Consider the following 14796-nt stretch of genomic DNA (forward strand, 5'->3'; position numbering starts at 1 on the left):
GGCCCACACACAGGTATCTAGTGCCCTTGAGGCACTTCAGGATATCACCCCTGGCCTCCGTCTCCTTCTCCAGAGGAACCCAGAGCACTCATAGGTCCTGTGTTGTATCTGAGAGCCATATGTGGATGTCCCAGACAGCCTGGAGCATCTCATATGTCACTGGGCACTATGCAGAGGCAAGACAGTGTGTCCCAAAGGGTGACACAACATTCAGTCTTAGACACATCTAAACCAAAGTATCTACAGGCAGATAGCTCCATGTGAGGTGGGACACTCAGCTCCTGTTACAACCAGTGGAGATATGTTCAAGGCAGTCAGTGAAGCCCTGTCTACCTGTAAAATAGGATGAGTCTGGAATAGCATTCCAGGCTCCACTGACAGTCTCAACGAGATGTTAATTGACTGCAACATTTGTAAATGGCAGAAATTAATTTATTGGGTTCAAATGTGCAAGGAAGAAAAAAAGAAAAAGTTGTTTGGCCAAGTTTTATGCACATGCATAGAAACTCAGCATAGTTGAGGTTGGAAGGTACTCCTGGAGAGAGCACAGTCTACACCCCTGCTCAAAGCAGGGTCACCTAGAACAAGTTGCCTAGGACCATATCCAGTTGTATTAATTTAACATTTTGTTCTCAACAGATTGCTTAAATGCCACTGATACTCTTTTACCTCAACTTTAGAATAACATTTCCATGTGCTTTCTCAGAGCTTATGCACAGACTTTTAACACCTTATCAATTTAATTCCCTTCAGTTCCCACAGTGACAATGCTAAAAGAGATTTCCAGGGAAGAACCCCCTGCAAGCCAACCAGAAGAGTTGGTGGATGGCCATGTCCAGCCCAGCTTGCCCCCTGAGGCTGCTCAGGAGGGAGACCTTCACCTCCTGTGGGAAGCCCTGGCCAAGAAACGCCGAATGAGTCGGGAGCCCACCTTGGATTCCATCAGTGAGGTGCCTGAAGAGGACGAGAAGCTTCAGAAGTTGAGGAAGGAGGAAGCAGAGATGTCTCACTATTACTCAGAGGAATACTCCACATGTGATGAGCTGGCTAGAACAGGAGAAGCAGATTTCTCTTTCACAAGCTCAGATGATGAGTCTAGAGCTGGGACTCCTTCACTGGTGAACTACCTCAAGAAAGCTGGGAAGACAAGTGTCAGTGTCACTAGCAAGGCTCAGTCCACCTTCACAGGCAAATTATGGAAACAGTGGGAGAAATCCAGTGTGGAGACTGTTGTGGCTGCCACAGCTGCTAAACCAGCTGAACCAGAAATAACAGATTTAGATGACCCTTCCATGAACAAGGCGGCCGTGAAGATCCAGGCTGCTTTCAAAGGCTACAAAGTCAGGAAAGAGATAAAGCAACAAGAGTGCCCAGTGTTTACTGAGACCTTCAAAGATTTCTCTGGTGAGCCTGGAAGCACTCTCCACCTCGAGTGTGTGGCCCACAGCAAAACTGACATGAAAGTCCGTTGGCTGAAGGATGGGGAAGAGCTTTCAGACGGTCGCTACTATCACATAGACAATTACAGTGATGGGACCTGCTCTTTGATTATCACTGGCCTGGACAGCAAAGATGCAGGTAAATACACCTGTGAGGCATCCAATAAATTTGGCAAGGTTTCACACAGTGCTGAGGTGGCTGTTGGCACTCAGAAACCTCAAGTTCTTTGTAAGGAGAAGCAGGTTAAACAAAGCACTGACAGTGAGACAGAGAGCTCGTCTGGCAGTGATCTGGATGAAGCTTTCCGCAAAGCAGGAAGGAGACTTCATAGACTCTTTAAGGCCAAGATCTCAACAGAGATATCTGATGTGGAGGAAGAACTCTTTGTCAGTGCAGATGAAGGGGACATAGAGGTGGTCGACCATCAGACATATCGTGAGGATGACCAGTACATCTACATCAAGTTTGAAATCTTGTCTGAGGCAAAAACTGCTGCCACTCGATTCAGAGAGATGTTTGGTGCTCTGGGAATTGCCGTGGAGATTGACATTTTGGAACAAGGCCCTAAAAAAATTGAATTGCGTATTGGGAAAGCAACACCACCCACCCATGGGAAGTTTGCACCACCAGTAGTGAGACCTCCACCACCTTTGCTGACTTCCGATACAGGTAGGTGAAGCAAACCTGTTTGTTCTATGGAAAAGACAGCTGCAGTAGGTCAGAATATTATTTTTTCACTCACAAATAACTCCCAGAAAGGCTTTGTTTTTCATTCAGTGTAGATATTTTCCTGGAACCTTTGCACTTCTGGAAAAACTGATTAATTTTTTATTCTTTTCCATTTTGAGGGAGATGAGGGGGGTTTTTTCAAAGTATTGACTTGCCTACAAAACTCCTTTTCACAATAGAAATGTCTCCTACTACAATAATATGGCCATAAATGCTATGATTATTATACTTAAATAAATGAAACAGTTTTCAGAATGGTCCTGTCTGAGAAAAGACAAAGCAAGGAGAGGAACAGAGGCAATGTATAGTTTGCAGCTGTGGTATTGCAATGCTTATGGTGTTATGGAATATCTTCATCGTGTTTGTCAGGGAGTTTCTTCTTTACTGTTGTCACAGAGAAAAGATATCACTCTGAAATTAAAAAATGTAGAAACCAGAAGCCTTCAGGTGCTGGGCAGCAATGCTCTTAAAATACATCTTTTAACACAAGTTTTTCCTTTCTTCTCTCCTAAATTTAGCTCCCATGTTTATGACTGAGCTCCAAAACCAAGAGGTACAAGATGGATATCCAGTCAGCTTTGACTGCATTGTCGTTGGCAAACCACTCCCCACAGTTCGCTGGTTCAAGGATGGGAAAGCTATTGAAGAAAATGATCATTACATGATCAATGAGGACCAAGAAGGGTGCCATCAGCTAATCATCACAGCTGTCGTCCCCACTGACATGGGTGTTTACCGTTGCCTTGCTGAAAACAACATGGGCGTTGCTTCAACCAAGGCTGAGCTTCGGGTAGACTGTAAGTCTCAAAGTCACTGTAGAAAAACCAAGGGAAGGGATCCTGCTTAGAAGTGGATAATTTTTTTTTCCCAAGAAAAACACAATTTACATTAAAAAAAACCTGTATGCATTGCCCACAAAATGTTTCGTGTGCAAACCTCTCGGGTTCAGTTGGGTTTTGCCAACTCCAAAGCAAGGCTCAGAGCAAAGCTGTCTATCTAAACAGAGGTGTTTCCATAATCTAGGGACATGTGGGATCCTGCTGTAGTAGGAATCGACCTGCCAGTCACTCAAATTAGTAGGGAAACTATAATTATAGTAAGAAAAATAGTTTCAAAGCTCAGGTTATAGAAAACACTCCCTTTTCCATTTAACAGTGACCAGCACTGACTATGAGACAGCAGCAGATGCAACGGAGACATCTTCTTACTACAGTGCCAAAGAATATATTTCAAGGTAAAATATTGAACTCTATCTCTTTCTAACTTCTGACTTGATAAGATCGGTATGTCAAGCTTGGTTTTGCTATTTCTAGCAGAGCCAGTTGAATGTCATAAAGGAACAGCCAGACCAGCTGAGATGCAACAACTGCAACAGCTGGACATTTATCATGCACAGACTTGCTCTGGCCGCCTTCAGACTAGCCTAGATATGTCTTCATGGTATCAGTCCACTACTTTTAATGTCATATGGTGCTGAATCTGTCGTCATGATGACAAAACCCATAGACTGAATTAACCTAAAGTAGGTGATTCTGATGCCTAACTCTTTTCTGGTTTGCTGACTTTCTTCTTTCTATTTCTATTTGCTTCTTAGCCGAGAACAGGAGGAATCTACCACTGAGGAGGAACAATTGCCCCAGATCTTTGATGAGCTCCATGACATTCATGTGGCACCTGGAGCATCACTGGCTAAGTTTCACCTGAAGGTGAAAGGTGAGGGTAGCCCCAGCACTGTTAGTTGTTCCAGGTTTGCTCTCAGGTTGAATTGCTGGACAAGGTTTTCCGATGTGCTCTTCCGCAGCTGTGACCCCAGTCTGTGTATCTTGCACCACGTTTTCACAAAACAGCTAGAACACTGTGTTCTGACTGATGAAAACTGACTGGAACAGACTCAGACAGATTAAGTGTCTCATCCTGTGTCCATGTCTCCAGGCATAATTACAGGGATACACTTCTGAAAACTGAGTACTGTAATTCTCTGAGCACATTAGCTATGGAGGACCAATGGGGAATAAAAAAAGATAGCAAGGGTGTCCTTTATTCTCTTTAACAAATTAACCAGTCCTGGACTTGCTTTACTCTATGAGGGGAGTGCTGCTATGACCCAAAAACTGCAAAAATGTCCTCCTGGTCTGTGGTAGGGAGACGCAGGGATTCTCCTGTTTTCTCCAGTTGCTACCTATAAAAATGATAACTGTGTTGGCTTCAACTTTTTTCTTTGCGTACATTGCAAATCAGACCTAAGTGTTACCTTTCTAACCTGGAAGGCATTTGCGCATGCAGCCAATATGGGCAGTGCAAGAAACTGAAGAGACAAGAAGGAACTTTAACAGATAAATAGAATTTCATGAATTTACAGACATTCCTAATGGGGTAAATCTTTGAAACACCATCTCTGGGCAGAGCTAAGGATTCCCTGACTCCTGCTCGGCAGGATCTGCCTGTTTGGAGATGCTCCCAAATCGATGTTGTCAATGCATTCCATTCTCCATGTCTGTAACTGCTTCTCGCAGGGTACCCACAGCCTCGTCTCTATTGGTTCAAAAATGGGCAGCCATTAAAGGCCTTGGATCGCATCCTGAAGACTGATAAACAGGAATTCCACGCCTTGGAAATCCGCAACATCACTAAGGCAGATGCTGGCCAGTACTCAGTGTTTGTCATCAACTCTGCTGGTTCTGCATATTCATCAGCCAGGCTAGTAGTCAAAGGTAGGTATTAGACTATTTTTGGCACATACTTTTCTCTATTCCAGTGGCTCTTTCCATTTTATATTGTTATTTTTCTTGAGAAAGCCTACCAAGGTAAGCAAAGTGAGGTGGGAAAGACTGTAGATAAAAGATGACATGCTTTAAACTTGGTTCACCTATAAATTTACTGTGTGTCCTGAAGATGAGACATGACACTTCTCTAGTGTCTGACTGTTGTCTCATAAATATACATTGTATTCCTGCCCAGCCTCATTAATTTTAATGATTCATTTTATTAAAACTGAGGACCTCTTATATATTATAGTAACATTTCTGTGTAATATCTCCTGCATGGAGTAATCCCCCGGAGCCACTTTTTTTTTTTTTTTCTTCAGCTCATGGACAGAAAGGTATTTGTATTCGTCATTTTGTTCTCCTTGTGTTACAGATCCTGATGAGAAAGAAGAGCCATCAGAAACAGGTGAGAGAAGCCACAGCAGGTGATAACAGAACTTCTAGGAGTTTTTCAGTGGTCTAAACTCACACAGAAGGTGTCACCATGTTTCAATGTCATTTTCAGATTCCCATGAGCAGCTGATACCACCAAGGTTCCTAGAAAGATTTACTAATAAAAAGGTGAAAAAAGGTGCAAGCATCACATTATCTGTAAAAGTTGAAGGTAAGTGGATAGACACCTTGTCTCTCGGCATAACACTTAAATTGTGTAACTTCATGACACATTCCAGACTCTCTCTGGCCCAAGTCATTGCAACCTCATCTCCTCTATCTGAAGTCTGGGACTCTACTCCCAACTTTGTAAGAGACTTTATGTGTTTTACAGAAAAGCATCTTATTCATCTTCCCCTTCATTTTCCTGTATGTAAAAACAGGGATAACAACATTTATTGGTCTTATGAAGATGTGTTGATTAACAGGTTTGGTTTTACAAAAAGGTTTAATGTCCTTATAAGTGTGCTGTAGAAATGTTTATGTTCCTTTATTATATATTATTCCTGTTATTATTGGAAAAGCATTGGGAAACAGATCAAAATATCATTTATTATCCGCATATCTTATAATTGTAAAGAAGGAACACCATTAGGAAAATTAAAGCTCAGTGAATTGGTTTTCCTTTAGGACATCCACCACCAACTATTACTTGGCTGAAAGAAGAGTCTCAGGAAGATATCATCTGGATCAAACCAGATACTCGTGGGTATAAACTTGCCAGTTCAAATATGCATCACAGTCTAATCCTGCTGGATGTTAAAAAGAAGCACAGTGGAGCTTATACATGCATTGCTACCAACAAGGCTGGCCAGTCTATCTGCACTGCCACCCTGGAAGTTGCAGATGGTAAATCTTTGTTACACTACAAACACATTGTCTATGTTGCCTTTTATGCAGTGCCTAAGAGAAAAAACAAGCATGACTGATAAAAAAAAAAATAATCAAATCACAACTGAAAAAAACCGCATTTTCCCAAGATTAGCCATGACTTTTCTTGCCTTACAAATTATTACATTCTTTACTTTTAGAATGTTTTATATTTCTGACCCTATCTTGTATCAACAACATGTTGTCTAAGAAACAACCAAATTCAGTACAAAGGAAAAAGAAAGGAAGAAAGGCTGTGTAAAGTAACTACAAAAGACAAAATCTGAAAAATTATTTTGAGTGCTTCACTCTGTTAAGATGCTTTACATTGTAGAATTGTCTTGAGGCAGCTAGAGTTATTTTCTTCCCATTTTGTTGAACTTTCCAGGGCCTCTCCTGGCACAGTTCCTTCAGTAAGATGGGGGACAAGAAAATATAGGCTAGGAGTAGGAGCAGCACTGTGAAGGACTCAATTTTTCTGTTATCACAGAATCCAAGAATCATTCAGGTTGGAAAAGATCATTGAGTCCAACCCTCAGCCCAACTCTGCAAAGTTCTCCCCTACCCCACATCCCCCAACATCTCATCTAAACGACCCTTAAACACACCCAGGGATGGGGACTCCACCATCTCCCTGGGCAGCCTGTTCCACTCTCTGACCACCCTTTCTGTGAAAAATTTTTTCTTGATGTCCAGTCTGACCCTCCCCTGTTGCAGTTGAAAGCCATTCCCTCTTGTTCTGTCACTAATTCCCTGTGAGAAGAGACCAGCACCAACCTCTCTACGGTGTCCTTTCAGGTAGTTGTAGAGAGTGATGAGGCCTCAGCCTTCTCCTCCTCAAACTAAATAGTCCCAACTCCTTTAATGGCTCCTCACAGGATTTATTCTCCAGGCCCTTCCCCAGCCTTGCTGCCCTCCTCTGCCCTTGCTCCAGCCCCTCGAGATCTTTTTTGTATTGAGGTGTTCAAAACTGGACACAATACTTAAGGTGTGGCAGGTTATCCTTCATTACATCCCGTATTTTTACTGTACCAAGAGCAACAGAAGAATAGCTTGAGCAGCGTAGAGAAATTGGGCAATCATACATCTACGTGAACAGGGAGAGGAGCAAACTATTTGCATCATATGAGTGGGAGTATGTATCCCAGGTCAGGAGCTGCTAACAGGGCAGATTCAGTATTCCAGTATTCCCAGTAAACCATGTCTAGAAAATGTACCTACATTAAACGCTTAAAAAGAACATTCTTTGCTTTCTGTCTTCTAATGATAAACCCTAATCTTGCAGTGAAGGAGGCTGAAGTTCTGACCCAGGAGCGCGTGATGGTGTCAGAAGCCATCATGACCACACTGGGGTAAGTGGTTAGCCATGCATGATGGAGCAATGCAAGTACCACCCTGCAGAAGTTCCCATGAGTCACTTTTAGGCAGTGTCCACTCTGGACATCTTACATTCATGTGTCAGCACCAAAGTTAAGATAAGTTGAAGTCCTAGGATGGAAAATACTAGAAATACTCTCATTTCAGTATTAGCCATTTATGCTTGTTTATCAGGAAGGATAGGAACAAGGACCCCCCCCAAAAAAAGTCATACAAAACTCTTGCTACTTGTTCATCTTCTAAGCAGGATGCCAAAAAGAATCACAGGGTCAAGGTCTGACCAACACTGATGCTTCACAGAAAAAGAAGTAGATATAAAGGGTCCACTCACAAACTTCTTGTTTACAAATGTACCTGAAGAATAAATAACTTCTTCAAGTCACCTTTGAGGGCTTGGATACTAGGCAGATACAGTCTAAAAAGTGGTATTCACTTGAATGCACATTAGCTTCTAGAATATGTCCAGCCTAAAAGGCTTGACCAGTCTTCCTCTGAAGTGTGAAGAAAGCCGCAGTGTGAAATCACCTATTCCACTGCAACATCTTCCCAGGATGTGCCCAGGCTCTTTTAGGCGTACTTAGTGATGTATGGTTTATCATATAGTGGAGTGAGATTCCTCCTGCTGCTTATGTACTGACAGAGAATTAGGGCAGATCGGCTCATGCAATGAAAATTTATATCCTACCCCCAAAAAGCACAGGAATAGCAGAGATGTTGACTTCAGGATATTAGTGTTTTGACAGAACTGTAGTCCTGGGGAGCAGCACAAACACTCCTCATCAGATGCCGAGCAAATGCTGGTAGTTCTTCACATCTCTGAAGCCATTTTCACTCAGTATTGACAATAGAGTCTATTGCCTCTTTCCTGCTGGCATGAATGAATTTGATGCTGGTAAAAGCTGATGGTGTAGCAAGGGTATCTTTGGACCTCAAAACCACTGCAAAGCCAGTGGTCAGCTTGCTTCCGCAACACACAAACGTCTGGATGTGATGGGAGGATCTCTCTTAGCAGGACCACAGGCATCTGCATACTCTCCAGTCCTTGGCGTCCTGATGAAACCACTGAAAATTGTTAAGCAGTATTTCACTGAGAACTGACTGAGGCTACAGATCTCACTTGACATAATGTCTCCAACTCTTAATAGTTTTATTTCAGGATCAGTAGGAATAAAGTCCCAGTAGCACCAGAGAGATGGAGGCTACTCTGTTCTGCAACCCACTTCCTGAGAGGCCAGGTCGTCTTAAGCAACAATTTGAAATAAAAGTCAGGAATAAGGGATTTGACTTAAAAACTAAGACACTCAAGTTCTTCTGTGCCCATATGAGCCAGATGCCCCCATTCTCATTTCTCATATTGTCCCTGGTGAGTATTGTCTGCCACCAGCTGTGGTCCAAAACAGAGTCCTAATCTAGATGTTCCCAGGCTTCATGTACAAGGTGTGAGAAGGACAGGGTGTTTCTCGTTTAGCTCTCCTCATTGCACATTTTATTTTAGCTTTTAATTCTGCTTTACTCTTTCTTTTTTCAGAGCTATTCATCCCTCTGAAACAAGAGAAGGTAAGAGAAGCTATTTCTCTCTCCTGCTCCTGCCTTTCACATCTACAGTTGGAACTGTCTATGTATTTCATGATTACCACCTACTTTTGTCCTGTTTCCTTGAACAGTTTGAAACGTTGGAACTTTTCAGGACTGGTTTCAGTTCAGGGATGGATTATTTGGATTAAATGTGAGAAAGCACGGTTTTTAAAACAGGGGAAGTGAAGAAAATTAGACCTTCCTTCCACAGAAGCTTTTGTTTCTCAAAAAAAAGATGACTTTCCAGTGCCACTGCCTGCTTAATGGGGAATTCTGTTTTTTCCAGGAGACCTTGAAGCTGGTAGAGAAGGTGTACCCAAAAGCCCTATTTCATTAGCTGATGTTGGCTCAGAAGAGTTCCTGCAGAAACTCACATCCCATATCTCAGAAATGGTATCTGCCAAAATAAGTCAGGGTAAGGAACCTGGCAAACACCATTAGTGTAGAAAATATGCAATCTATTTTTTAGGTGTCATTTGGACTTTAAGTATCCGTGAGATTTATGAAGCAAGTTTTGAGTCAGTCATCCTACATAAGCATATGAACATTTGTAAATGCTTCAGACTAAAAATTTTTAGTAAACATCCATCCAAACTGCATGTCTTAGTGTACAGTTTTGAACTACAACCTAGAGTTTTGAGATAGCTGGTGTCCATTTAATGCATATAGTGTTTTTTTAAATAAGTAGGAATAACTGTAAGCTTTAGAGAGGAGAGCAAGTTGTAAAAATCGAAGTGTATTTTGAACATTTCATGTTCCTCAGATATTCCAAACTCCCAAGTCTGAAAGCAATCCTGTTTTGAAGACTTCTCACATTTTCAAGTTTTAGCTTACAATGGGATTTTAAAATCAAGTTGAGGCTGAAAACTGCGTGCACAGCTGTACAGTAACCCAATGATTTGTTGAATTAAATGAAAAATCCTGGTTTGGGTATCATATACCCATTATCTTGTAGTAAAATTTTATCTTGAAGCAAAAATAGAGGCTCTTCTACAAGTATTCTTGCAGTGCAGTGGCAAATGCATGCAATAGGCATGCAACCTCATGTATTAAAATGTCCTGATTATATATTTAATCCTAAATATCAATAGAAGATCACTCTAAATAATACATATATTCTTCCTAGGGAATATTTGTTTTTATGAAATTGAAAATTATTACACATTTGGTTCACATCCGAGATCTTTATTTCACATTTTGTTGTTGCTCTGCTTTTTAGCTAAACTTCGAGTGCCAGGTGCAGAAAGTGATGATGAATCAAAAACTCCCTCTGCGTCCCCTCGCCATGGACGATCCAGACCTTCATCCATTGCTCAGGAGTCCTCCTCTGAATCTGAAGATGGGGATTCCAGAGGAGAGGTATGATATCTTTACGGACAAGTTTGACACAAGGAGAAAACTTTACTTAGAATGATTAGTCTTGTCTGCTTTAAGGCTCTCCATCCCCTTTAGGGATATACTTTACTTCGGTAGGTCTATTTAGTGTTTAAATATTGGATTCGTGATACAGAGCACGGAGACTCAAATTCTGATGCTCACTGTGTGATCTTGAACAAGTTGCTCAATTCAGCGTGGTCAAAACATAACGATTATTTGGCACCTTTTTCTTTCGTGTCTGAGCTTCAGAAAGTCAGAGCTTAATTTTCTGTGGCCTTAGACAGAGTTGGTCAGAAGAATTTTGTTAATTTCTTCATGAGAAAAATGATAACTTTGTGAAAATTAGAAATTTTTTAGATGTTCATTTCAAATACTTCCAAAAAAACTCAACCCCACTAACCCCACCTTTGGAAATGTTAACCTATTTTGACATTTTCAGGACCACTGTTTTGCCTTAGGAGAAAAAAAATCACTGTTTCATGCTGTAAATCCAAAACACCTCAGGTAGTTCTGAAAATATGGCCTGAGCATCCTAGAGACTTAGTCTTCTACTTGCAAAAAGCAAAGAGTGATTCTCTTTCCCTTACAAGGGCTGGAGAATAAAACATTAAACACGCTTATGTTCTGCTGGTGTTGTTATATTCTATTTTCAGAGCACAAAATAACTGTCATTTCATGCCTGTAGATCTTTGACGTCTACATGGTCACAGCTGACTACGTGCCTGCTGCTCCTGACAGGGAGACCATCACTTTGAAAGAAGGTCAATATGTGGAAGTCCTTGATTCAGCTCATCCTCTGAAGTGGCTGGTTAGGACCAAGCCCACAAAGTCTAGCCCCTCTCGACAAGGCTGGGTATCCCCAGCTTACTTGGACAAGAAACTAAAGGTGACTAATCATGCTGTGTTTATTTTTCGTGTAAAATTACTTGCTTCAGTTGCAGTTTAGAGCCACCCCTTTTGCAAAGAGTGATGGATGAGGAGGTTGTTGAAGAGTTCTGTAACATCATTGAGCCTTTTCATGTTCTGATAAGACAACATTTCTGTATGCATGCAGGTGTGCCTGGGTTTGAAAGACCTAATCATCCTCCAGCAAAAAAGAAATTTCACACTCGTTTAGGAATAATTGAAACACGACGCATCAGGGATATTCTTCAGTGTGTACTGGTAAAAGCACTGTTAACTTAAAAGAATAATGGGGATTTTTTTGTATTTTAGTTGTCACCAGAATGGGGGACAACAGAAGCTCCTGAGTTCCCTGGAGAATTTGTTTCTGAAGATGAATATAAAAGGAAGTTAAGGTGGGCTTGTGTCAGTTGGTATTTGTACCTTTGAGTTTTCCTGCCTTGTGAACTAACATGAATGTTGGCATCTAGGTGCCTCTTGTCAGAGTCACTGTTCTTATTCTTCTGAGTCCTGCCACTTCCCCTTTCCCAAAACCAAGCAAACTCTGTCAGGCTTGTATTTTTTTAATCTTTGATTAATTTTTGCCATTGATTTCAGCCTAGGAAAATTCCAGGCAACCTAAAATCATATTAGGTGACTTGAAAAGAAAGGTTTACATGATGTAATTCTGGAAGATCTCAGATATCACAAAACTCCTAAACTTCAGTGCTTCTGTGCTTTTGGGTGCTCTGTATCTGGGATGATGTCTAAAAAGGGAGGTAAAGCACTCTCGGAAAAATGGCTACAACCTTGTGTTTCTCCCTTGTAGTGTAGCACACTACAGAGGTATTTGCTTTCTGGATTGCATTGAAGTTGCTACTGTCTACATGCTTTTGTTTTGTCTGCCTTAACAGCAGGTGCCTATAAGTGTCAAGAGCAGTTCCTGACCTAAGTTCCTTTTATGGCCAGATGGGATCTAGTCAGCACACTGCAGAGAGTCTGCTTCTCTGATCAAGTATCTCTATTTTAGAGGCGAGAAGCCTCTCAGCATGTCAAGCAAAATTGTGATGATTTTTCTGTGCTTTGCTTTTGCCTATTCATTTTCCTTCCAGCATTCTTATTCAAGAACTGTTGATCTCAGAAGAGGATTACATTCAAGATCTACAGTTCCTCCAGACTCATCATCTTAAGTACACTGAGACCTGTCCCAGTGTCCCCGGAGCTGTTGCCAGTCAGAAATCCACCATCTTCAGAAACATTGATGACATTGCTCGCTTCCATTCCAGGTGGGCATTCCCATGTGCCTTCACTTGAGACCAGAGAGTGGCTCATACCTGGTGTCAGAGCCACAGTAGCTATCATTACTGTGAAGGATGTGAAGCACTGGCAGTGCTGGGGTGCAAGGCAACTGATGGTCCTTTTTGGATGATAGATGATGGTGGCATAGCTGAAGTCAGAGCGCAGGGCTGGGGCTCCCATAACACCCTTCAGAGCTTCAAGTCTTCATATATCCAGCTTATTTCTTATCCTTTTAAGCAAATTTAACTAAGAATCAGTGAATTATTGTAAAAATACTGTAAAATATTGTAAAAATATTTTTAAAAGCGTGGTCTTACAGACACTTCAGTGGTGTCTTCACAGAGACACACATTCCCCTAAAACTGATGCCAGCATCCATGCATCCAAAACACATCCAGCTATGGAAGGCTGCTTGGGTACAACACTGTGGCACAGTGTCTCTGCCTACTCCAAGAAAGGATTTACTGCAGATATGCTGTTCACGTGTTCAAGTGAATTCCCAAGGTCCAGGCTGAAATACTTTTACTTGCCAGGGAGAGGAGACTTTGTACCAATGTCTTATGTACCTTAGGCTTTCCATTGCTAAGAGGCCTCCTTTTGCACCTTGATACCCTTGCTCACATGGCAAGTGATTGTTCCCAAGGGAAGTCCCTGCCAACAGCATGAGAATCCCCCGTTCTTCCCTGTTTTCCTACCCTCTGGTCCTAACTTTTGGTTTATTTTAGGGGGGACATCAATAATATGCACGCACAAAGTTCAACAACTAGTGAGCGTGCAGAATCTTCCCTGATCAACACGTGTTCCGATCAGTGCTAGCAGCATTGTAAGCAGGAGCAACCAATAAGGAGTTTGAGCAGGTTGCAATGAAAAATACATAGTTATTCTGGGGAAATCATTATGGGAAGCATGACCTCTGCAATGGTGGGGATGCTTATGTGGGACATCTGGCGCTTTTGCTGGCTGGGTGTTTTGCCAATGATCAGGCCTAGCATAAAGGACACAGCCAGCATAAAGATGAACCAATAACCAAATTGTATTTGATACAAAAGGGTCAGTACATGGGTGAGCGCTGGGGGTACAAACAAGTCAGTCAGATTATACATAATCGACATCAATCCCACTGACCCCAACAATGACACCACACGACCAACAATGAGTGGAATAAATGGTGAAATGCAGTCTCCCATAGAAGGGACGGGAGACAACCGAGTCAACAAGCCAAACACATAAGACCAAGGAAGCCACACACTGAATCTCTACACAGCCCACGTTTACAAGAGCCAGACCTGACTGGAGCCCAGTCCCAGGGAGGCGGGAGGTCCTTCCCCAACAGGGAACTCTGCACAGGGCATCCCCCTCACACACAGACACTGCCCCTCCTGCAAGGGGTCCCAGCTTTATCCCTCAGTGGGACACCTGACCTTTGGTCACTTAATGCAGACACCCGGGGCTCCTTTACCCAACGGCTCTGTCTGCCAGGCCGGCACCACCCTGGGGGGAAGCCTAAAGGGAAACTCACCCCCCTTTGGGAAGGGCTGTGGGAATCACCCAGATGTCAGCCTTAATGTGGGGCTTGGGGTTGGAACCCCAGCATTTCACTGGGCCATGAGAATAGATTTCCCCTCTCTTTCCTCCCTCGCTCTCTTTCTCCCCCTCCTTTTGTTTTTGCCCCAAAGTAGCTTCAACTGCTAGAGCTGATGTATGTCATCTTTGTGCATGTGAGCCTGGCTCAACAGCCTTTGTAAAACAGAGTGAGGATCTCTGTCTTCACTCGTGGATGGCTTGTTGATCCTTAAACTGAAGCATAAGGATCCGGGGAGGGGTTAACTTCCCAACATGAGCTAAACCCTTAAAAATAATCCTTACCTTCTTTGCAGGGCATTTCATACATTCAAGCTAAAAGGGCCAGCACTGAGGAGTTCAATGCTAACATGGCAACATCCCTAATTTCCTCTAGTCATTTCATTTAACGTGCATTAATCAGAAATTACCTGATTTAAAGGTCTGGCTGCTGAGGCAGTGTTCTAGCCTCATTCTATCACCTTCTCCT

The 14796-nt window shown here is 42.4% G+C and overlaps 1 protein-coding gene across 8 annotated transcripts in view; it reads left to right on the forward strand.

Moving 5' to 3' along the window:
• Positions 1-14796, forward strand: part of OBSCN (obscurin, cytoskeletal calmodulin and titin-interacting RhoGEF) — a 188117-nt gene that overhangs the window by 111811 nt on the left and 61510 nt on the right. For all 8 annotated transcript variants that reach the window (XM_074901084.1, XM_074901087.1, XM_074901086.1 and 5 more), the window contains 15 exons: positions 754-2109; positions 2688-2966; positions 3325-3403; positions 3764-3882; positions 4683-4880; positions 5308-5340; positions 5440-5538; positions 5997-6215; positions 7522-7588; positions 9142-9170; positions 9475-9603; positions 10408-10547; positions 11251-11451; positions 11781-11863; positions 12560-12733. In XM_074901084.1, coding sequence (XP_074757185.1) covers positions 754-2109; positions 2688-2966; positions 3325-3403; positions 3764-3882; positions 4683-4880; positions 5308-5340; positions 5440-5538; positions 5997-6215; positions 7522-7588; positions 9142-9170; positions 9475-9603; positions 10408-10547; positions 11251-11451; positions 11781-11863; positions 12560-12733 — 3205 coding nt within the window. The remainder of the gene's footprint in view (positions 1-753; positions 2110-2687; positions 2967-3324; positions 3404-3763; positions 3883-4682; positions 4881-5307; positions 5341-5439; positions 5539-5996; positions 6216-7521; positions 7589-9141; positions 9171-9474; positions 9604-10407; positions 10548-11250; positions 11452-11780; positions 11864-12559; positions 12734-14796) is intronic.

The sequence above is a fragment of the Athene noctua genome, chromosome 2 (genome assembly GCF_965140245.1).
Source record: "Athene noctua chromosome 2, bAthNoc1.hap1.1, whole genome shotgun sequence".
NCBI lineage: Eukaryota > Metazoa > Chordata > Aves > Strigiformes > Strigidae > Athene > Athene noctua.